General features: G+C 43.8%; 1 protein-coding gene across 8 annotated transcripts in view; it reads right to left on the bottom strand.

The window, feature by feature from the left end:
- The window catches only part of LOC115174577 (collagen alpha-1(XXIII) chain), a 225,363-nt gene that overhangs the window by 48,272 nt on the left and 151,880 nt on the right, over nucleotides 1-25,211 (bottom strand). For 7 of the 8 annotated variants that reach the window (XM_029733255.1, XM_029733248.1, XM_029733291.1 and 4 more), the window contains exons 3-5: nucleotides 17,353-17,397; nucleotides 11,535-11,542; nucleotides 10,825-10,851 (exon numbers count right to left, since the gene is read on the bottom strand). In XM_029733255.1, the coding sequence (XP_029589115.1) occupies nucleotides 10,825-10,851; nucleotides 11,535-11,542; nucleotides 17,353-17,397 (80 nt within the window). The remainder of the gene's footprint in view (nucleotides 1-10,824; nucleotides 10,852-11,534; nucleotides 11,543-17,352; nucleotides 17,398-25,211) is intronic. The other variant, XM_029733271.1, reaches the window with a different exon arrangement.

The following is a 25,211-nucleotide window of genomic DNA, read 5'->3' as shown; positions in this document are numbered from 1 at the left end:
TGTGTTGATTTCCCTTACTTTAATAGAAATATGATATAGAAGCTAAAATCTAATTCTTACTTTAAAATGTAATGATAATTATTACACAAGTGATAAGAAGATGGATTGTGATGGACATTTTTATTTTTGCGCTTTTCTAATAACCAATTTCTGTGTTCTATTCATATGACTGACTGAGCGAATCCTCACTATCAGTATCTGCAATTTGGCAATACACCCAGACCCTTGTTTTGAGAACGAAAGATATCTCAGTTTCAAGGTCTCAGCTTAGAAAAGAAGCCTCGTGAGGTATTGGTCGGTCACATGCATGAAGCAAACGTTAATGATGAGTTAATTATGAATAAGTTAAATCATGCAAATATGACTTGTCTGCAGTATATAAGAGAACTAACGAGACTGCCCCGTGAGAGCTCCTGATCGACATGTGTACAATGGTGCATTGAGTTGGTTGGAACCTCTCCAGTGCCCTGATAATAAACAATGATTCATTTAAGATTGACTTCGGGTGTCCCTGTATAGCTTTGCGCTGTAAGGTTCTATCTGCAAGAAGATGATTCTGAGATAATTGGCTTTAAAGTTCTGAACCCCATTGGTTTGAATGGTGGCAGCAATTTTTATATTGTATTCCTTTGATCTTAACAACATGAATGTGGGTATTTAGAGTCCTATATAGGTAAATATCATTGAACAGAATAAGGCTATGTCAATAACTCAATTTTGACAAAAAAATGCAGATAGGACCTTATAGCTACTGGCTTATAATTATGAAACCAGGTAAATGGTCTCAGAGGTCAATGATTTCAATCATGCAAGCCTTAGAAGCAAAACATAGCAGAACCTACATCCCACTAGGACTGGAGCTGTGTGTCAGAAGTGTAAGCGAGTGTGTGTGTGTGTGTGTGTGTGTGTGTGTTTATGTGTGTGTGTGTGTGTGTAGTAGTAGTAGTAATGCAGGGCTGAATGCTCTACAAACCCTCATTTCCTTCAATGATCACCACTGTGGTACATAACACGGACGTGCACGGCAGACAGTGGCTTCATCACCCTGTGAAACACACCTCCCTGTGTGTGCGTGTGTGTGTGTGTGTGTATGCGTCTGTCTGTCTATCTGTGTGCGTATGTGTGTGTGGGTGCTACGTCTGGGAACGTTTAAGCAGCCCTGGCCCCCCTGAGACTCTTCAGAATGAGTAGATGAGGTGCGCACAGTGAGGTCACCGTTGGCAGGAAGACTGAATCAGACCAAAGGAAGACTGATTTACGATCCCCAACAAGTCACACAACAGCCTGTGAACAAGACATGTGTGTGTGTGCTTGTTCTCTGTGTGACCGTATGTGAGCCTGTCTATGTCTGTGTATTCTACATCTCTGTGTGATCGTATGTGAGTCTGTCTACGTCTGTGTATTCTGCATCTCTGTGTGATCGTATGTGAGTCTGTCTACGTCTGTGTATTCTACATCTCTGTGTGATCGTATGTGAGTATGTCTACGTCTGTGTATTCTACATCTCTGTGTGATCGTATGTGAGTATGTCTACGTCTGTGTATTCTACATCTCTGTGTGATCGTATGTGAGTATGTCTACGTCTGTGTGTGTGTGTGTGTCTCTGTGTCTGTGAATGTCTACTTCAAACAATTAAACCTGTAATCTTTGTTGACAGTTACACAGTATTTTAACCTTCTGAACTTGTGCTACTGACATCCAAACTGGAATATTAGAACAACTACGGAACAGCGGATAATATCTATTTTAACAAAAAGTTTAAAAAGTCTATGTGATTGATAAGAGGATGCTACGTTTATAAAGGTCCCCTTCCATCCTGAATGGGGACATCACTAAGTTCAGACATATCTCTATCAGAGGAGCATTATGGGCCAGTGAAGGACTGTAATGTCAGGATAATGTGGGGCAAAGCCCGTGGGTGTATGTGTGTGTGTGTGTGTGTGTGTGTGTGTGTGTGTGTGTGTGTGTGTGTGTGTGTGTGTGTGTGTGTGTGTGTGTGTGTGTGTGTGTGTGTACAGTAGTTTTCACTGTATGAGGTTGGACCACTTTTGGAACACTGGTGGACCATTTCTACCCCCATCTCACGAGGTAAAACCAACACAACAGACGGCGAGGCGGAAAAATAAAAAGCTGGAATGCAAATAAAAATAAGACCGAACAAAAAGGCAGCACAACACTGCCAAGATCTCTTAATCTCATACCACAGAGGGAATGAGCAACAGAGACTGAGAGAGAGAGAGAGAGAGAGAGAGAGAGAGAGAGAAAGAAAGAGAGAGAGAGAGAGAGAGAGAGAGAGATCGAGCGAGCGAGAGCGAGAGAGACAGAGAGAAAGAGAGAGAGAAGGGAGAGACAAAGAGAAGAGAGTGAGAGAGGGAGAGAGAGAGAGAGAGAGCGACAGAAGGGAGAGAGAGACAAAGAGAGGAGAGAGGGAGAGCAAAAAATAGGCCTCAAATTACCACTTAAACCTCAAATGGGGAGAAGGGAATATGGAATAATGTATTTTTGTCTGTGGGTTTTTGTCTGTTTGTATCCATAGTGTCCTTGGCCATCTTGCCCCTTGTCCCACAGCAGATACTAATCAGGGAGGATTCTGGGAGCTGTGACTCTGCCTACATAAGCATTCCTCCCAATTAGATGGCTTTTAAACACATTTCTGGAAAATGACTTTGGCTGCAGGGGGTTTGGGTGTGTGTGTGAATGTGTATATGTGTGTATGTGTGTGTGTGTGTGTGTGTGTGTGTGTGTGTGTGTGTGTGTGTGGTGTGTGTGTGTGTGTGTGTGTGTGTGTGTGTGTGTGTGTGTGTGTGTGTGTGTGGAGCAACGCCCCTCCTGGCTTCAGCATAGTATAGAAGAGGTATGAAATATGTGTTTAATACGCTCCCTGTTGTTGCAAGGCCTAATTATCCTGTTAGGGTTCAGAGTTGTGAGAGCTGAGGCCTGGGTGTAAACATGAAGGAAAGCTACATGTCTACACGGAGCAGACAGACAACACATGGTAACACATTCATAATTAGCGTAATTGAGCTTAATTGATATTGGGACACCAGAGTGACAGGGGAGGGAGACTATGCACTAATGAGGTGTGAGAGGTGTTTTTTTCTCTCTCTCTTTCTCCCTCTTTCCCTCTCTCTCTTTCTCTCCCTCATGTATACTTGTCACAGGAGGAGACAAGGCATGTCCATCACAATGCAAGGTGAGGTCAGGTGAGAGGGAGAGGGATTGAAAGGGAGAGATTGGAGACCTAAAGAAAGGGATCAGAGAGAAGGATCGAGGGATCCAAAAAAGGGAAAGAGGACCAGTCACATCTGGATCTAATGCACAAATCCAGCCATCCACCCTCTATGTCTCCCCTCTTCCCTGTCTGTCTTTCTCTCTCTCTCTCTTTGCCGCAGGGGAAACCTTTTATTGAACTATATATGCTAGGGATACGCAGGCGGATTTAGTGATACATGACAATCATTCTCTTATTTCCAAAATTCTAAAGAAGCATTTCTAAGATAGCTGGCATATCCCGAACTGAAGAACACTATAAAGCATACCAGAGCTGCACTTAGGAGAGAAAATCACTGACATGCTGGAAGACTGATCCTTTTGATCTGTGCAGTGGCCTCAGAAGAAGAACAATAAGATTGCTTAAGTGTATGAGCTGTATGACAAAACGTGTCCATCAGTCTGAGAAGTGACACACGAATAAATAATGTTGTCTGGGGATATGAATGAGTGTGTGTCTGTGCATGAGTGTGTGGGCATGTAAGTGTATGCATGTGTGTGCATTGCAGTGAAAGAGAGCATGTGTGTGTGTGTGTGTGTGTGTGTGTGTAAGTGCATGCACGTTTGTTTGTCAGTAAGAGAGTGTGTGTATGTGTATTTGTGTGTGTGTAAGTGTATGCACGTGTGTGTTTGTGTGTGAGCGGGAGAGACCATGTGTGTGTGTCTGTGTTTACTCGTCCATGTTGTTCTCAGACTTGCAGGTTTTGATTGTTTGACAGTGGAGTGACTGTGTTGAAACTCTAACTCACAGGCTATGATTTATGACAGAAAAAAGTGACAGGGGCTATAATACATAAGAAATTGGCATGCACTCATGCACGCACACGCACACACACACACACACACACACACACACACACACACACACACACACACACACACACACACACACACACACACACACTGACTTAAGTCAGGGATTGCACATACGGACTTGTCATTAACTCTGTTTATCATACTGCTAATTCTTCTAGCCAACCCCGCACCCAAATGAATTATTGAGCTGAATGCATGATAGCCATGTGTCTCTCTCTCTCTCTCTTCTCTCTCTCTCTTCCTTCTCTCTGTTTCTCTTTCCCTCTTCAGTCTCTCTCAATTCAATTTTAAATTTAAGGGGCTTTATTGGCATGGTAACAGATGTTTACATTACCAAAGCAAGTAAAGTAGATAATAAACAAAAGTGAAATTAACAATATAAAATGAACTGTAAACATTACACTCACAAAAGTTCCAAAAGAATAAAGACATTTAAAACGTCATATGTCTATATACAGTTGGCACCTTTCCTATTTTGCCTTACAACCTGGATCTAAAATAGATTTTGGGGGGTTTGTATCATTTGATTTACAAAACATGCCTACCACTTTGAAGATGCAAAATATTTTTTATTGTGAAACAAACAAGAAATAAGACAAAAAACCCCAGAAAACTTGAGCATGCATAACTATTCACCCCCCCAAAGTCAATACTTTGTAGAGCCACCTTTTGCAGTAATTACAGTTGCAAGTATGGGGTATGTCTCTATAAGCCTGGCACATCTAGCCACTGTGACTTCTGCCCATTCTTCAAGGCAAAACTGCTCCAGCTCCTTTAAGTTGGATGGGTTACGCTGGTGTACAGCACTCTTTAAGTCATGCCACAGATTCTCAATTGGATTGAGGTCTGGGCTTTGACTAGGCCATTCCAAGACATTTAAATGTTTCCCCTTAAACCACTCAAGTGTTGCTTTAGCAGTATGCTTAGTGTGATTGTCCTGCTGGAAGGTGAACCTCCGTCCCAGTCTCAAATCTCTGGAAGACTGAAACAGGTTTCCCTCAAGAATTTCCCTGTATTTAGCGCCATCAGCCATTCCTTCAATTCTGACCAGTTTCCCAGTCCCTGCTGATGATAAACACCCCCCACAGCATGATGCTGCCACCACCATGCTTCACTGTGGGGATGGTGTTCTCGGGGTATTGAGAGGTGTTGGGTTTGCGCCAGACATAGTGTTTTCCTTGATGGCCAAAAAGTTCAATTTTAGTCTCATCTGATCAGAGTACCTTCTTCCATATGCTTGGGGAGTCTCCCACATGTCTTTTGGCGAACACCAAGCGTGTTTGCTTCTTTTTTTCTTTAAGCAATGGCTTTTTTTCTGGCCACTCTTCAGTAAAGCCCAGCTCTGTGGAGTGTACGGCTTAAAGTGGTCCCATGGACAGATACTCCAATCTCCACTGTGGAGCTTTGCAACTCCTTCAGGGTTATCTTTGGTTTCTTTGTTGCCTCTCTGATTAAAGCCCTCCTTGCCTGGTCTGTAAGTTTTGGTGGGCGGCCGTCTCTTGGCAGGTTTTTTTGTGGTGCCATATTCTTTCCATTTTTTAATAATGGATTTAATGGTGCTCCGTGGGATGTTCAAAGTTTCTGATATTTTTTTATAACTCAACCCTGATCTTTACTTCTCCACAAGTTTGTCCCTGAGGACGTTGTCTTCGTTTGTGCTTGTTTGTTTGTCAATTAGAGTGTGCAGGGTGAATACGTGGTCTGTCGTACGGTAAATTGGTAAAAAGCCAATTTGACATTTGCTCAGTACACTTTTTTCACTGAGGAAATGTATGCTGTTAATGATAATGTAGAGGATTTTCCAAATGTTGCTGTTGACGCATATCCCACAGTAGTTATTGGGGTAAAATCTGTCTCCACTTTTGTGGATTGGAGTGATCAGTCCTTGGTTCCAAATATTGGGGAATATGCCAGAGCTGAGGATGATGTTAAAGAGTTTAAGTATAGCCAATTGGAATTTGTGGTCTGTATATTTTATCATTTCATTTGGATATCATCAACCCCACATGTCACACCCTGACCTATTTCACCTGTCTTGTGATTGTCTCCACCCCCTCCAGGTGTCACTTATTTCCCTGGTATATATATCCCTGTGTTTCCTGTCTCTCTGTGCCAGTTCGTCTTGTATGCCTTGCAAGTCAACCAGCGGTTTTCCCGTACTCCTGCTTCTATTCTCTTTGCTACTCCTCCCGAAGGGAATGCTGTCACCTCCAGGAAGGTGTTCGTCCCCCTGTGTGCTGAGGGTGTCAGGCTCTTGTTCAGCTCAGCCAAGCAGATGTAAAACCAGCGAGAAAGAGCGAGAGAGAGAGCAAGGTATAGGATAAAGAGATGGTACAATTTCATTGGAAAATAACATTTAGCTGGCACCACTAGGGTTGCAAAGCTACCGGTAATTTACCAAAGTTAGCGTAATCTTGTTATATAGCATTCATTTTGTACGTGAGTTTCTAGGGAATAGACCATATGGTTCAAGAGAAAATAGCCTAATGAAAATAATATATACTGAATAACGGTATTATTTTAAATTAACTCTGCAACTCTTCCAACTATTGACTTTTTCTAAACTGACATCAGTTTGGCACCAAAACATTTACAACAAAGATATATTGATAAATTAAACAAAAGTGATAAAATATATAAAGGAGATTTCATGCTGAAACCCTAATATAAAACACAAATGGTATTCACTAAGTTGATTGTTTATATTTAGGATAATGTTTTACAGCTTTGTCATTAAATTGTTTATTTTAAAATATCGCATTGCTCATCTCATTTAAATGTGATAAGTCCACACAGGCCAGAGATAATTACAGACACCTGTGATAATCTGAAGTACTCAAAAAGTCCACTAGATGTCAAACTTGAAACCAACCAAAATTCTGGTAGTTTATTTTACCTTCATTTAACTAGGCAAGTCAGTTAAGAACAGATTCGTATTTACAATGATGGCCTACCAGGGAACAGTGTGTTAACTGGCTTGTTCAGGGGCAGAACAACAGATTTTTACCTTGTCAGCTCGGGGATTCGATCTAGCAACTTTTCGGGTATTGGCCCAACGAACCTGCCACCCCAGTTTGCTGGTAAACTTCAAAAGTTTCCATATATATATATATATACCCTCCCTCTGCAACCCTAGGCACAATACATCCTGGTCCTGTTCAGAAATTGCCATTTGTGTTTATGAGAAAATGTTATGGAGGTTATGGACAGATGGAGTTTGGACAGAGTTTACGCAGACAAACATGCAGGCATTCGAGTACACACACACACACACACACACACACACACACACACACACACACACACACACACACACACACACACACACACACACACACACACACACACACACACACACTTGAGGGCAGTTAGAGAGCAGGTTGCCAAAGAGGGAGAGACTGAGAGAGAGAGAGACAGAGAGAAACAGAGACAGAGAGACAGAGACAAATACAGATACATTGAGAGAGCGAGAGAGAGACAGGGACAGCGAGACAGAGCGAGACAGACAGAAACAGAGAGAGAGAGAGAGAGAGAGAGACCAAGAGAGACAGAGAGAAGCCAATTCATGTCTCATGTGGACTCTAGCTAGACCTCCAGTAACAGTATGGGAAGCATGATCATCAGACCATGGACCAGCCTGCTGTCTGAGCTAATGAACTACATGATTCATCTACTGTGCACTCTACTGAAACTCACACTCTACCAGAGGTCTCACAGGAGTGTCACAGAGACCTAACTGTATTGGACTGTCGAGTTTCTAGATCTGAAGTGAACCATGAATACGTTACTGTAAAGCAGGGTAAGGGGAAAGGGTGGTCAGGTTGGGGTTAGAAGGGTGAACCAATTGGAAGAACAGACACTCATAATGAATGATGTTATGATTGGAGTTCGTTGGCGTACTGTAATATTCACTAAGCGTAATAACGTACAGACACTGACATGTACGTATTCACCCAAACAAATAAAACCCCACGTACCCCAACGCACACATGCTTGTGCAAAAATGGGCAGACACAAAAGCATACAAAGAGACACACTCTCTCTCTCTCATGTGCACACACACATTTTTGCCCCCACCTGTGTCTAATTAGTAGCAGGCATTTCCCGTCAGGAAGGCTTCCCGGTGCCAGGCAGAGCAGAGAGCAGCCAGGCAGCCCTGGGAATCTGGGAACCCCATACAGGCTGGACTTCCCAACAATAATAGAACGTTCCCAATAATCACTGTTACCATGCGTAACATTTCAGTCATTTAGCAGACGCTCTAATCCAGAGCGACTTAGAGTAGTGAGCACATACATTTTCATACTGGTCCCCCATGAGAATCAAACCCACAACCCTGGTGTTGCAAGCACCATGCGCTACCAACTGAGCCACACGGGACTATCTTAACCAGTAACCACTAGGAGCGGTAGCACACAGGGTTCCCATTGCCCTGGGTGTGGTTTCAAAGCTAGTTATACACTTTGACAGTGAAGCTACCTTTGTGCATTTAGTCTTGGGATGAGATTACTCGACCCACGAGACCAATAATAAAAAAAGAAATGAGGGAGGAATGATTATTTTGGTTAACAACACCACACCAGGTCACACGAATGTCTAAAACTAGACAGGAATTATGTAAAGATTATAAATGGACCTACTTTCTATCAGGCAAATTGATTTTGAAAAAAACAAATCGAAATCCTTATATGAGCTAGGCAAGGGCTGGAGAGATCTGGTGGGATGTAAACACGGTGGCTGGTAACAGTGAGTGCTTGGGGCACAGCTGGGGTTCAAAGGTGAGGAGGTGTCGTGGAAGCCTCAGAGGTCGGCCACGCCCTCTGTGCGGTTGCAGAGCGACTCATAGGGTTCAGAGGTCAGTAAGTACTTAGAGAAGGCCTGCCTGCTTGTATTCCTGCCGGGGGCAGTAGACTCCTCTACAGCCCAGAATCAACTGGTCCTTGCCTGTAGGACACTTTGACGAAGGCCTCTTTGGTGTGCCTGTGTTGATGCAGCTCCAGGGTGATGTCAGCAGTGTTCGGTGGCCATTGCATGTCAAAAACCCGCAGAGCCGTGAGACAGCTGATCTGAGGGGTGTCGTGGGCAGAGGAACAGCTTCCTGTTGAGCTCTGAGGTTGTGCCCTGTAGTTTGTCTTTTATGTTGCCCAACAGGAATGTGGAAGAGGGGACCCACACACAGCTGCAGGTTCTCCCTCTTTCTGGGTTTGTAGATGTGACAGATCATCTCCACAGCCACCAGACACTTGGCAAAAACTCTATTGTCCTCACAATGTTAGTGGAACGCACATAGACCTCTGTGGGGCTGAAGTTAGGGTTGATGAAGTCTGTGTCGTGGATGGACCTCTTCCTCAGCTTCTCTCCCAGCTCATACAGCTGCTGCATGCCCACCGTGGTCAGCTGACCTGGGTACATACCCCTGGTCAGTATGTTGGCCCGGTAGCTGTCCTACACCGGTGAGGAGGGCCGTGGACCTCCTTCCAAGTCTGTAACCATGTAGTTGATCTGTGTCTGTGCTGGGGGGGGGGGGGGGGGTTCCAGGAGGTTAGGCACCCACTGGGCCTCCATGACATCCGATATAGACTTCAGCAGAGTTCGGGCTCATGTGGCGGAACAGGACTTGAACGAGTTTAAGCTTGCAAGGAGAAGGTGGTATGCGAGGGCCGAACCTGTCTGAGCTGTTTCCGTCTTCTTCTGAGACCAGAGAAGGGATCCGAACGCCGTAGACACCGAGCCCGGAACACCTACTTTGGTCCAGACGTTCCTCATCCTCATGATTACTCTGCTGTCTAACAAAAATAGTATCCTATAAGGACAGCCAGCCCTGGAGCTCTCAAGATCATCAACCAACTCAAAAAAATCACCCTAGATGGGACGAGGCATGTTCCCAAGATACCAAGGAGGAGGGGAGGGGTAGGGGAGGGGTGGGGGGGGGGCAAAAAGGAACCATATTTAGCATAAAGACACACAGACAGACTCACAAACTAATTTGTACGCAGAGGTAATCTATGTTGATTCTCATTATGGCTAAAACACTAACCATCACCAAGCAGACCGCAGAGACCAGAGAGACAGGGAATCATGCCCATACAGAGCGGAACAGAGAGTTGGAGTTTCCCATACGACCACTAGAGGCCACCAGATCACAGTTTAACAGGGAGATGAGAGAGTGACAACTCCGCACTAGACCGCACCAGGTTACCATTTGAACAGAAATCGAATATACTTATTGGTCTGAGGTTACAAGGGATTGTTTGGAAGTAGATTAACTGTTTAACTCCAGACCCTCAAAGACTGGCCGATGACACTTGATGAAACAGCCTATTAAGCTGAACCAGTGAGTCACTTGAGCGTCACACTGAAAAGTCTTCTAATGCATCACTGCTGCTATGGCTCTGATCTGTCTGCTGTTAGCAGGCAGCAGCCATGATGTCATCATTACAAGACGTGGGGCTGGGAACAGACCTGGGGTGATAAACCAATTAGCCCACGCTAATCACACTGGGCTGTGTGTGTGTCTACAGACATTTTCAGTTGACGCACAGAGCAGGAATTATATTAATCATTGTTGAGAACACACTCATTGATGTTAGAAGTAAGTAAAAAGGCAAGGAATAAGGAGAGGATAGGGGTGGGGAGAAAAAAAGGATCACCCAAAAAAGAGAGAACAGAAAAACTTTTGATGGAGGGGATAGTAGCCCAAAATAGGCTAAGAGGATCTAAAAAGTCAATAAAATTTACCGGGTATCCATCTCTCCCAGTCTTGCCCTGGTGAGGTTAGAGAGAGTAAAGCACACACCATAACAATTGTTAGAACAGACGACCCAGAAAACAACATTCACCATCAAAAGACCTTACTGTAACACATGCAAACACACAGTCTGGAGACAAGATACGAGCGTGGTTCAATGAACGATAGCGCACAGCGATCCCCTGTAACGATCTCATATAAACTCCTGACTATATAAACAGGATTCTATCCCTCTTATATCTGCCCTCTCAGAGAGACAGTACACCGGCCTGCATCCTAAAAGGCACCCTATCAGGGCTGTGGTCAAAAGTAATGACCTATGTAGGGAATCGAGTGCTATTTGGGACGCAGACCCAGTGAGTCAGTGGCAGCTGTGTGATATCCCAGCACTCTCTTCCAAGGAACAGGACCCGGGATGGGAAGCGGCAGCAGCAGTCTTCTACACCCGGAACATTTACCAGTCACTACCCTGGCCTGCTCTCTAACGCTCTCCACGGAATACTCAAAACACACACAGACACACACACACACACTCCTCCGTGTGGTCCATCTACTGGCACTGTGTGTGTGTGTGTGTGTGTGTGTGTGTGTGTGTGTGTGTGTGTGTGTGTGTGTGTGTGTGTGTGTGTGTGTGTGTGTGTGTGTGTGTGTGTGTGTGTGTGTGTGTGTGTGTGTGTGATACATCCTGCATGGTACTTACTGGAGCTCCTGCAATACACAAACAAACAAACAAACAAACAAACAAACAAAAGGAAAGAGAAAACAATTATTAGTACTGGTATAATACATTCAACATTTTGTTACAACATTTTCTGGTTTGTACAGCAATTAAAATAGACAAATGTTTGTACTTTGGTATTTTAGATCGGGGATATAATTAAAGATATGTATATCTTACAGAAACAGCTCATTAAGTGTATTGCCAATAGAGCTTGCGGTAAGAGCCTTATGACAAATAGACTAGCACACACTGAGTTGACTTCTGGGCTATGGCTGTGTTTTGCATTAGGCTGAAAAGTGATTCAGAGTTTTACAGAGACATATTGGTACATTTAAAAAAAGGAAAGGAAACAGAAAGTGTGATATAAAAAGGAAGGCTTGAGTTTAATGGCCCCATATCCCAGATAAGAATCAGAAGGGGGTTTGATTCAGAATGGGTTTAAAGCTGTCTGGGCTTGGGATATCCTCTCAAAGCTCGGACTGTTCCTTTATTGTTTTCCTGACTGTCCCTGAAATGTTATTTTTCAGAGATAGGCGATCTCTCCCTCTCTCTTCTTTCTCTTTTTCTCTTTCTCTCCCTCCCTCTCGTTCTTTCTCTCCTTCCATCATTCACTCCATCTGTCTCTCTCTCTCTCTCTGCTTTCCTTTCTCTCCCTCTCCTCCTCTTCTCTCCGTCCCTCTCTCTATTAACTCTTAGCGTGAACCGTTGAAGAAGTCTCGACTCCGGTCTAAAACCAACAATCCTGACTAAACTGATGAAGAGGAAACACGGAGGACCAGTTGATCCTTAAGATTACATCCAGCCTTTGATTTTGGACTAATGTTGCTTATTTGGATCAAACCAATCATGAAAAGGTTCATTCTGATGTCTCTGTAATAACAACCAATGGGCACGCTTTCATTCGGGGTGGGGCCCCAACAATGAAAGGGAAACATGCCAGCAATACAACTACAACAACAACTGACGGAGTAATAGACATAAGAATGGGTCTAGTCTGAGTGGAAACAGACAGTTCAGGAGTAGTGGGGGTATTAAAGTAGGTAATAGATGTCAGAATGGGTCTAGTCTGAGTGGAAACAGACAGTTCCGGAGTAGTGGGGTATTAAACTAAGTGGCCTTGGTTTGTGCAAGTCAGAAAGGCTCAGGAGCCTATCTACTGGTCCTATAGCATTAGGCAGCATGATATACAAGTACACCCCCCTAGACATAGGGAGATCATAGTCAATCTCCTTAATTCTGAGTGCCAAGCAGAGACACATTGGGTATGACTAGGCTGAGGGTTCAAACTCCCAACTTTCCAATCTCAGGGCAGACACTCTCACCACAAGGTCACTGAGACACCCTATTTAACTTTTTTTATTTTACCTTTATTTAACTAGGCAAGTCAGTTAAGAACAAATTCTTATTTTCAATGACGGCCTAGGAACAGTGGGTTAACTGCCTTGTTCAGGGGCAGAACGACAGATTTGTACCTTGTCAGCTCGGGGATTCAATCTTCCAACCTTTCGGTTACTAGTCCAACGCTCTAACCACTAGGCTACGCTGCCTCCCCGCTCTAACCACTAGGCTACGCTGCCTCCCTGCTCTAACCACTAGGCTACGCTGCCGCCCCGCTCTAACAAATAGGCTACTACTGCTGTATACACCTTTTCAATTTATATACTGTCCATAATGTCTCTACACACCATCATATACATATATATTTATACTCCGGACTCTGACATTGCTCGTTCTGAAATGTCATAATTCCTTTCTTTTTTGGGGGGGATTTATGTGCATTGTTTTGTATTGTTAGGTATTGTAAAGTGGTTGTTCCACTGGATATCTTAAGGTGAATGCACCAATTTGTAAGTCGCTCTGGATAAGAGCGTCTGCTAAATGACTTAAATGTAAATGTAAATGTATTACTGCACTGTCGGAGCTAAAAACATAAGCATTTCGCTGCATCTGCGATAACATCTACAAAATATGGGTACGCGACCAATAACATTTGATTTGATGTTACTGCTGTAGCTGTGTAATTACTGTTTAATTACTGATCATGTTTAGAATCTGATCCGTGATCTGAGCTAACGGAGAAGTGAAAAACAGAGGAAGAGGAAGAGAAAGGGATGGAGGGGATAGGAGGGAGGTGGAGTGTTAGCCCAGCTAGCACATTTGGTTCCTTGGAAGTTCTGGGAACGAAGTCATACGTTTCCTGACCCCGGTGAAACTGAACTTTTTTCAAATGTATTTCCACCTGTTCTAGAAACAATCATTTTTAGGTTGCCCCAGGTTCTGAGAATGTTTTATATGGTTCCCGGAAAGTTTTCCTGGGAGGTTTTATTAACATTCTGAGAACGGAAATTATAGGTTATTTGATGGTAATTAAATAGCGTTCTGAGAAAATGTTTCAATAAGACTTTTAATAGATTGGGTTAACTTTTTTGAACTCCAAGCAAAGATAGGACACATGGAAATGTATTTGCTTAGGCATTAATCATACAAACACATTTCTTTTTTATTGTGGCATTATGCCAGTGAGATTCAAGCCTAAGATCTTTTGTTCTCTATCCATGGATTTTTTTTTTTACTAATACAAAGCTGTTCAGTCTATTCAAATAGACTCCATTTCAAAGGAAACAAGCTTAGTGGGCAGGATTAGTGGGCACGGCCAACACACCTGAATACATTTCAAAGAAAATGTCACAATGTTTCAACTTCATATTTATCTCCAGCACCCCCCGACATCAACATATGTGAAAATGGCACGTTTCTATGTTTTGTAGTAAAAAAGATAGAGAAAGGTAAGTGTTTCCAATGACATAATCAACCAATTAGTAGACAATTAGTAGGCAATTAGTAGGCAATGCCTACTCAAAATTTGTCAAAATCACACAATGCACACCAATGATGTCATTGGAAAAACATGTCTCCCGCTATCTTTTTTACTACAAAACATAGAAACGCAGCATTTTCACAAACTATATGTTGATGTTGGGGTGGTGCTGGAGATAATAAATATGCAATTGAAAAATGGTTTCCCTTTAACAAGATAGAGGAAAGAGAGAGAAAGCTGAGAATGGAATGTATATGTTTTAAATAACATTCTTAGAACATTGTTTTAACTTTAATAATGATTTCTTGTGGTTTTTAAGGAAAGTTTTCTTAATGTTCTGAGAACATGACTTTATATAGAAATCTGCAGAAGTACTGAAATTCCCACAGAAGAACGTTGTTTCTTAAAGTTCTCTGAAGAATTTGAGAACATTACTTTAAATAGAACCATGAGGAAACCTGTAGGAAACGTTATGCTGAAGTTCTGAAATTCCCACCTAAGGTTCTCAGAACGTTATGTGCTAGCTGGGTATCCTGCATCATTCCCAGAACATTGTGGGAAGGTTGTATGCAAAATAACTATAGTACAACCACGCTCTCACCAAGCTCTAAAAACACATGGTTCTCAGAGCATTATGTGCTAGCTGGGAGAGTGGTGGATGGTATAGAGGAGAGAGGAGAGGAGAGGGAGAGAGGGGTGGGAGAAAGAGAGAGGGAGAGTAGTGAAGGGAGTGAAGGGACATAAGAAAAGAGGTAAGGAACAAACGTGAGAGGAAAAAGGTGTTGTGGTTTATGAGGCATGAACGTCAATGAGGTTTATGGGTGTCTAGACACTAGGACAAGGACCTACTGGCCCAGACAGCTAAGTAAACAAACACACCAGTCAGATAATTACATCATATTTTTTGCAGAGGTGGCAACAATTTAGCAGTGGGCCACCGCTGCTAAATTAATATAGGGGAAACACTGAGGCAGGTGGTCCTCCCTTTACTGGCACTGTTTGTGAGTGTGTGTGTGTGTGAGTGTGTGTGTGTGTGTGTGTGTGTGTGTGTATGTGTGTGTGTGTGTGTCAATGTGTGTGTGTGTGACAATGTGTGTTTGTGTGTGTGTGTGTGTGTGTGTGTGTGTGTGTGTGTGTGTGTGTGTGTGTGTGTGTGTGTGTGTGTGCGTGCTTGAGTGCGTGTGTGTGTGTGTGTTTATGTGTGTGTTTACATTTGTGTGTGCGTGCGTGTGTGCAGGTCTGTGTGAACTACTCCCATGATCTCATTGTCTCTCATTTTTACTCTGAACCGTGTGTGTGTGTGTGTGTGTGTGTGTTTAACTTCCTCTTTGTTTTTCAAATAGTTGAACATTTTTCGTCACACAAACAGAGCATGGTGTAATAACCAGCCAGAGCCAGGAGAACACAACAACCTAACCAGGCTGCATCCTTATGGACATGAAACAAAACCATTTTCGAGGCAGAGGCAGATCTAAACAGAACCACACATTTCCCCAGTCCTGGGACAACAAGAACTAGCATCTCCACATGAATACAAAACGCTCAATCGGTCCGTCTTTGAACTCCATCCTAAGAACACCATGCGGCTGGAACGACTTAGGGCCCTGATGCAAAACATAGCCATTTAGCTGTCCTGATAATGGCCTGATGGACCGTGAACAGAGCAGAGAGGGCTTTCAGCTCCAATCTGGGTAGATCAAGCAATGATCTGATGGTTGGGTATGAGAATAAATTGGAGGAGATATCGAGGAATATGAGACAGGGAAGACCTGGAGAAGTTTATGGTGAATGTGGATGTCTTATAACGCACAACAACACTATATAACCATATACTGGCTATATTTAGATAATTATGTGAATAATCTGACATTGGGTGAACCATGACGATCATCATCATATGTTTAAGGCATGGAAGACACTAAGTCACACAAGGCATCTATATAGCTGTGTGTTTTGAGTCACCATTCACTACCATCTGATAGTAGCAAGAGATACCATCTACTTCTTTGTATTATTTGATACGGCAAATTTAGACCAGACAATATCTCACCCGAAAGATCAAGGTGTGTCTACTTGACGGTACGAGCCTCGATTTCTCGTAACACTCGTCAGTGATCCATGAGTGAGTCAACATGGTCCTCATCCATGATTATGGGGACCCGTGACTCCGTCTTGACCGCAACCATGACTCAAGAGGTTTTTCCTCTTAGACACACAGACACACCACAGTCTGTGATAATACCTTCTAGTGTTCTTACACTACAGACAGGCTAGACTAAGCAGACTCAAAAACATGTCTCTTTAATCTGACAATGAGTCAAAGTTCAAAATAAGCAATATTTGTTGGATGACCCAGTCAAAGAGTGAGAGAGACTTGGATTATTGAGGATTTCTACACAAAACGGTTTGGTACAACAAGGGTTACAATGCACCGATTTCAGGTCTGTTCATTGTTCTTGTTCCCAATAAGTGTTTTGTGGTTTTAGAGAAACCATAACACACTTAAGGAGAAGGGAGGACAGTGACGTTGCCAATGTCATTAACCTCGTCTTACTACTAGAGCGGCTGCTACTGCTCAGGCTGCACCGCTAAAACACGTTCATGAGACCACGTGGCCAACGTTAGTGTTAGGTTGGAGTGGATAGGGAGGAACAGGGAGAAATGTCTGCTCTATTCCATCACATAGTGTTTTGAGTCACGGTTCACAGACTGTCCTAGCTCACTGCCACATCCTGCATGTCCATGAGAGAGAGAGAGAGACAGAGGAGAGAGAGAGAGAGAGAGAGAGAGAGAGGTGATGGAGAGTGGTTGGAGAGATGGGGATGGAGCAGAGGGAGGGGAAAGACGGGGATTTGGGAGATGGGAAGAGGAAGAAAGATGTGGGGAAAGAGGAGAGAGGGAATGTAGAGAAGAAAGAGGAGAATCTGGGGATGACAACAGCACAAAAAATACAGTTTAAGAGAGAGATGTGACACTCACCGGGATCACCTCTTCTTCCCATCCTTCCACGCTTTCCAGGAGGACCTGAAGGAAACATAAACACAGAGTGTTAAAGCCCAAACTCATCAACTGAAAAGTCCGGGAAGAAGTTAGAAGTTTAGAGCAGGGGCTAAAGGGGTACCTGGGGGTTGTAAGCTACACATGAGATAAAACTATTGGATGTGTGTGTGTGTGTGTTGGCAGAGGAGTGTGTTCATTGGGGGTGTAGTATATGTGTTGGCATGGTTACGGTGTGTAAACTGCTCCAGATGTCCAAACACACGGCGCCACAGGTGGAATGTTCTACTGTAGAACTGTAGAACATCTGGATGGATTCACCTGAGCGGAACAGGTGTGTGTATGTGTGTGTCAGCGATCCACATAGCAGGCCTTGCCATGGACTACACAGTCATCCCGCACAGTCACAGTCATCCCATCGCCTCTCTTTGACCGGCCAAGCCAAACACAACGCCTCTCCTCCACTGGCTTGGTGCCAATCCTCACCTTCCCCTGACCTGCCAGTAAAGCCTGTCCTGATACTGTTGGCCATACTCATGTTGATGTGGAGATGCAGTAAAGATAGGAAGCTGCAAGGAGCTGTTCAGGCAGCCAGAGCAGTTAAAACACCAGGAACTATAGCAGTTCAGAGCAGGAGCTTTGACCATGCCAGGATGCTGTGCCCAGAGAGAATTATGTAAACACAAAAAACCCTAGTGCTGCTGAATATGCTAAAATAAAGTCGGGGTACGCTGTGTGAATCTCAAAGTCTCCCTTTGTGTTTAAGATCATAGAACACAAACGCACATAGTACCACAATACATCACTCCAAAAGTAGATTTTATCCAGCATCCCCTCTTGCTCTGCTCTGCTATATGCATGGTCACTTTAACTATACATTCATGTACATACTACCTCAATTGGGCCGACCAACCAGTGCTCCCGCACATTGGCTAACCGGGCTATCTGCATTGTGTTCCGCCACCCACCACCCGCCAACCCCTCTTTTACGCTACTGCTACTCTCTGTTCATCATATATGCATAGTCACTTTAACCATATCTACATGTACATACTACCTCAATCAGCCTGACTAACCGGTGTCTGTACGTAGCCTCGCTACTTTTATAGCCTCGCTACTGTATGTAGCCTGTCTTGTTACTGTTGTTTATTCCTTTACTTACCTATTGTTCACCTAACACCTTTTTTGCACTATTGGTTAGAGCCTGTAAGTAAGCATTTCACTGTAAGGTCTACACCTGTTGTATTCGGTGGACGTGACAAATACACTTTGATTTGATTTGCTCTCCCTTTGCCCCAGAGTGCCCTCCCTCACTATTGACTCCCTCGCTTCCCCTCTGATCCACCTTCAGAGCTTCCCCCTGGCCGTGCAGGTAAATGGGATCCATACTGGCTTTGGGCCTGGGTTAGAGTAGCCTAGCTTTGTGTTCTGATGCTAATCAGCTCTGGCTGCAGACATGCTTTTTCCATAGGCCATTATAGGAGTTATTGTTACGGCCTAATCGCTTCCTTACAGTGAAGCCCACTTTTAAAAAGAGAACTACCCTCCTCCTCCTCCTCCTCTTCTTCCTCCTCCTCCTCCTCCTCCTCCTCTGTCTCCACCCACTTTCCAACATTTTAGTCTCTCATCTTTTCCCGCCTTGCAGTCTGTCACTCTTGTACCTCGGCAGTATTCTCCGGAACAGTCCTATTCTCTCGACCATCACATTTGATCTCTGATCTCCTCCTCTCCCTCTTTTTTTGGACACAGGCATCATTGCCTCCCTCCTGTGTGCCCCTGTCTCCCCCCCCTCCATTCTCACACTCTTGCCTGCCCCTGTCTCTCTTCACCCCCCTACCCTTCCTCCCCCTTCCACTCCTCCAGTCCCCAGTGTCCTAGGTATTAATAGCCCCCCAGTACTCTCCACTTCCCCTGCTCCGCTCCTCCAGCTCCCCCAGCCATAAACACCACAGTGAACCTGCCCTGGCAAAGACTGACGACTCAATACAAGAGGGCCAGAGCAGATTCCTGGGGTGGTAGGGTGCAATAGGGGACACACTGGATGTGGGAGAGTGGGGGGGTTCTGGGGTACAGAGTCTCTCGAGCTTCTAAGCTTATCCTGACCACTGACTGTGTTCAGTAAGCAGTAATCCAGTATTGATATTATGGGCTGTTGGTCACTAGGAGCCCCATGCAGTGCCTCTATTTCTATTGGACATGAAAGTCTCATGCCGACGGACAGGGAGGTGGCCAGGGCTGGAGGTAGAGGGGACTGTAATCGGAGCGTGTGATTTGTCATGTGCAGTATAGCTGAGAGGTAACCGCCGTGGTGATGACAGGCTGATGTAGGGCCAGCATTGACTAGAGGAATTAATGGTATAAACAGGAGTGCGTGTGTGTGTGTGTGTGTGGTGTGTGTGTGTGTGTGTGTGTCTGTGTAACCAGGGCTCAAGCAGAGCTTTAAACACGTACCTGTACATACACAGTTACGCCAACACACACACAGACACGCACAGTGCCAATGTCTGGCACCTTCATTTGTCATCTGTGGCAATGACGTAGAGACATCAATCACACGCACACGTGCAAGGGGAGGGTCAAGTTTCGGCCTTAACTTCCTGCGTCACCGGCAAGATCTGTGAGATCAGTGACATACCAGGACCAGGAGGTGTCATATGAGGAGTGTGTGTGTGTGTGTGTGTGTGTGTGTGTGTGTGTGTGTGTGTGTGTGTGTGTGTGTGTGTGTGTGCATGTGCTCAGTAGACATGCTATCAAGGGACAAACCCCCACCATGTGTTACATGTTTGGTAAGCTGATCTCTGTCTCCATGGTCATTTCCTTATACTCTTAAATAGCTTCCTTTCCTTCCCTCCTTTGGCTTATCTGAAGGACTTGACAGGTCAAGGGCACAAAGGTGAAAATCTATCCAGACCTTTCACCTATCGGTTGCATCCAAGGAAAGGAGACAAGAAGAGGAAGCTGTGTCAAGTATTAGGATATTCACCATCAGTGATCTACACCTAGAGGTCAAAGGTTATCAGATCCTGGATGGTGTTTAAAGGTTTATGTCACGACCAATGTTCCCTCTAAGCTGCAAGTGTGTGTGCAGTAGCCCGAGACTGCCGTGCAGCTCCCCCTGGACTGCCACACAGAGCGCAGAAGAAATATCAGGCCACAGAGAGAAGCACGAGACAGAACTTTAATCAACTTTCTAGAGTTTTCCCTGTTAGTTAACACTATCAACGTGTCCCTTTACTGTGGCAACTGTGATCGAATCAACACAATATTAGCCATTTTCAATGCAACATACCGAAACAAAACAAACTATGCAAGCCATTTTATTGTAGGATTCTTTCGGAGTAGGATTCTATTGAGCACAACTCAGCCCGTACTCTACACAGCCAATCAGAGCTACCGTAGGCCTATATGCAAAGACCATTGCCATTTATGGATCTGTGCCATTTACGTTGAACTGGACTGTGTTTACAGCTGTGGTCGTGAGTAGATTCGCTTGTTTTGAGATCAAAGCAAGAGATGCATGTAGCCACGTTTGCAAAAATGTTTCATATCCTTTGCTATTTAGTGAGTTATTAGCCCAGTTATAGATAATTTGTAGTCAGCGTAGGCTGAATGGTAGAACAGCTATTTCCATGTTAAAATGTTATGTGATGCATTTTCTCTTGTTTTTGATTCTAGGCCACTCTGGTAGGCCTAAATTATGATCAAATAGCCACAGTAGCTTACTTGGCCACTGTTAAAACTAACTTATGGCTGGTACAGCCTCAGTGTTCACAGTAAACGTGCTCTGGAAGTTGCACAGAACTTTCACTCAGCAAACCTGACATTTCCTCAGTGCCGAAAAAAAGTTAGAGGGAAAATTGGTCACGACCCAAAGACAAAACAGGCTCAGAGATCTGAGATCAGAAATAACCAAGCCACTTAACAAAGGTCAATACAAGTAGTGTATGGAGCCAGAAGAGCGCATATTGAAATCATGTTGTTTATAACACTTCAATGATGCCCTTCGAACTCTGACCTGCCTCTGTTGACCGCCATCCTCTCCTCAAATTACGTAACAGAGTTTGCACCAGAAAGAAAATCCATGAATAAAACCGACATGATTCCATAGTCAGAGAGGCATGTTTGTGCTACATAGCCTATTTCTATTTAACGATAAGAAACGTTGTGTCCTGCTGAATGCTCCCCAGGTCTACAGAAACCGAAGTAGGAGGTATCCGACCTCTCCTGTCAGCGAATATACACAGCCCTCAGGGAGAGGATAGAGGAAGACAGGAGAGAAGAGAGCGGAGGGAAAGAAGAGAGGAGAGATGAGAGAAGAGCAAGGGGGCAGTACAAGAAAAAGGACAAAGAGAGAGTGACGGGTGTGAGAGAGATGAGGAGACGGAAGAGGGAGAGAAAAGACAGGAGGGAAAGAGAGAGGAGCGAGGAGGAAGGAGGACCGATCTTTCCTTGCGTGAGAGGATTGAATGCCCTAGTAGGCCTGAAGTGGTCCAGCGCTCTAACAGATAGGCCTCCAGGGGCCTATACACAACCCATTTATCAGATTCCAAGAGACCCACTCTTGCATGCAGGAAAGAAAGTGAACTGTTTCCCCTGGTTGTTGGTGAAAAGCACGCAGCCTGCCTGGTCCTGGGTTTGACTGGGATCCAGCTAGAGCTAGCCATGTGTCTGAAGAAACACGTATAGAACACAGCCCACACAGCCCACACAGCCCACACAGACCACACAGCCCACAACCCCCTAAACCTCACACCATGGCCTGGCTTGTAGTCACACACATACAGACTTTCAGCCTAAACACATCGTTAGCCTCAGAGAGGTGAAGTCAGCGTGGAGACAAAACCCACTACTGAAACTCCCAGTCCAAGAGGCACAGGCACACACACCAACACACACACACACACACACACACACAACTCATTTTATAAAAGCAGACATCTACAACTAGCTCACTGACAAGAGCTATCCGCTTGACTGGGGCCTGGGGTTGGAAACAATTTCTCCATCAACACTTATACTGATGTCGCAGTAGCTAAATCAAGCCACGGCTGTAGGAAACAGACAAGCCGAGTGTGTGTGTGTGTGTCTCTCTCTGTGTGATTGTTAAAACATGCAGCGCGGCCGCTCCGGTGTTACCAACTGCATCTCATCATCCTGGCTACCATCAGCCTTGAATCCGCAAGCCACCCAATCCCTCACACACACACACACACGCACGCACGCACGCACGCACGCACGCACGCACACACACACACACACACACACACACACACACACACACACACACACACACACACACACACACACACACACACACACACACACGCACGCACACGCACGCACGCACACGCACATAGCCGTGACTCGTCTTGATTTAGCTACTGTAACATTTCTCTCAGAGAAGGGTTCCAGGGAGCAAAGCTGTTCCACTGAGTAACAAGCCCTGCCTCCCTCTCTCAGCGTTCTCTCTCTTTGTTAAACCCAACAACTGGTAGTAATAAAGGACAAAATGAAATTGGGATATGATACTCTTTACACTGAGCCACAGGATGCTGTGTGTGTGTCTATGGAGCTAGAAGAGTGTCGATGTGCCTGTGTGTTTGTGTTTGCTTGTGTGTGTGTGTGTGTGTGTGTGTGTGTGTGTGTGTGCATGTGTGTGTGTATGTGTCCGTCCATCTCTCCACTGATGCAAATATCAGCCCTTCAAACGAGGGATAATCCAATTTAAATAGGAAAGGATGTGGGAAGTGAGGAGGGGTATTGGGTCAACTGTCCTTCCACACTTGCTGCAGGCAGACTTTCACCACATTCCCTCTTGTTACAATTCCTACTTTAGAATGTTCTTCCCAACATTACTGATAGTTTTCCCTCCAATCGTCTTCAGTGGGCCCGCTGAGCTGATTAAATCTAGGCTTGGCTGAGAATGACTGGCTTTAAATAGGGAAGCTTGATCTTCATAAGTGCACACACACACACACACACACACACACACACACACACACACACACACACACACACACACACACTGGAGTTTTGCTTCTAATTTGCGTATAAGCATGAGAGTTGGCCTGAGGAGAGAGAGAATTTCACCAGAGACTATGATTAAAAAATGACCAAAAGATGAATGAATATGTTGAAATTAAATGAATGTACAACCAATAAATTCCAAAACTGGTAACTAGAACCCAAACAATGTATTCTGGTACAATATTAGGATCTATTTTGGTTTTTACAGGAACTTCCTTCCTGAAAAATAAAGCATAGACCAGCATAGGCTGGTGACCAGCCTTCGTTGTATTTTCGATGGGGACCAGCCTTCATTGTGATTTCACTGGCGACGACCCTTCATTAGTGTTTTCACTGGTGTCCAGCCTTCGCTGTGTTTTGGACACGTAAGCAGGTCACCAGCATATGCTGGTCCTCCACAAAACCAGCATCAAGTCACATTATGCTGAGTTGAAAGTGATGTCTAATTCCTGTTGGAATTGACAAGGGATATCTAAAAATGTGAACTTTTATTCACCCACAATCTGCATTCAGAATGATAACCAGGGTTAAAACAATTAATAAATGAGACTACCTAAACCATCTAAACTGGAACAACCATTTCAGTAAAGGGTGTAATAAGTCCAACTAAGAGATTGGATTAGTTTAGAAAAAATGTATGGTATTTATCTTTGTGTAGCATGAAAGTTGAAATTAATACAATTGTGTAAATGTCTAGTAGTTAAGTGTAGATATTTTTTAAAGCCCTGGATAGCCTACCGGCACTATAAACAAGGTCCCTGTGCAAGAGAATGCCGCAGTTTTAAAGCTAATTTCCCGTAATAAAAAAATTCATGTTTGTTACAGGTCCTAAGATTGAGACGAGGAAAACAGATACGTTTTCTGAAAACAGGAGAAAAAAATTGACAAGAGAAAGTTCTCAATAGAATTTAAAAGAAAAGTTAAATCCAAAAGTTTCAAGGGTAAATTATCTGGTTCATTACAACTGCTTTGTAGAAAAAAAATACATGCACAGTTGTCATTAACAATAGAAAAATATTGACATTAAAAATATACATTCACATACTTTCATATCCTATTTTCAGTCTCTTTAACAGTATATATAGCGATTGCTATTCAAGGAATTAGTATCTGTATCAAAATAAAGGCATTCAATCTCAAATAGTGCAAAAGGTATGCTATCTAGCATGGACAACCATAAAATGGTATGTATGTTTGTCCAACACATCTCAACACTATAGTAGTGTAAACATAAATGTTACCCAATGCTACACAATTGACCTCAATGACCCTCACTAGCCGTGCTACAGCTAACAGTAAAATACAAGAACAGCTAAGCATATACAGTAGCTAGTGTTAAATTACAGCTTAGTATGAGGCTAGCTAGTGAACTTCCTAACCATTAATTATGGAAAAAAATATACATTTCTCAAACATTTAACTACAAGGATTCAATAGTGCAACATATAAGTATATACATATGAGCCTTAATTTAATAAAATAAAGTAGTCAATGACGCCATTTTCTTAGGTTCACCTCCATGTTAAATCCTTTCTACCTAGTATGGCTTCATTACTTATACAGTGCATTCGGAAAGTATTCAGACCCCTTGACTTTTTCCACATTTTGTTACGTGACAGCCTTTTCGAAAATGGATTGCATTATTTTTTTCCCCTCGCCAATCTACACACAATACCCCATAATGACAAAGCAAAAACAGGTTTTAAGAAATGTTTGCTAATTTATAAAAACAGAAATATATTATTTACATAAGTATTTGTTATGAGACTCGAAATTGAGCTTAGATGCATCCTGTTTCCATTGATCATCTTTAA

This window comes from Salmo trutta, chromosome 3 (assembly GCF_901001165.1).
Source record: "Salmo trutta chromosome 3, fSalTru1.1, whole genome shotgun sequence".
NCBI lineage: Eukaryota > Metazoa > Chordata > Actinopteri > Salmoniformes > Salmonidae > Salmo > Salmo trutta.
This window is presented reverse-complemented; position numbering and strand designations above follow the sequence as displayed.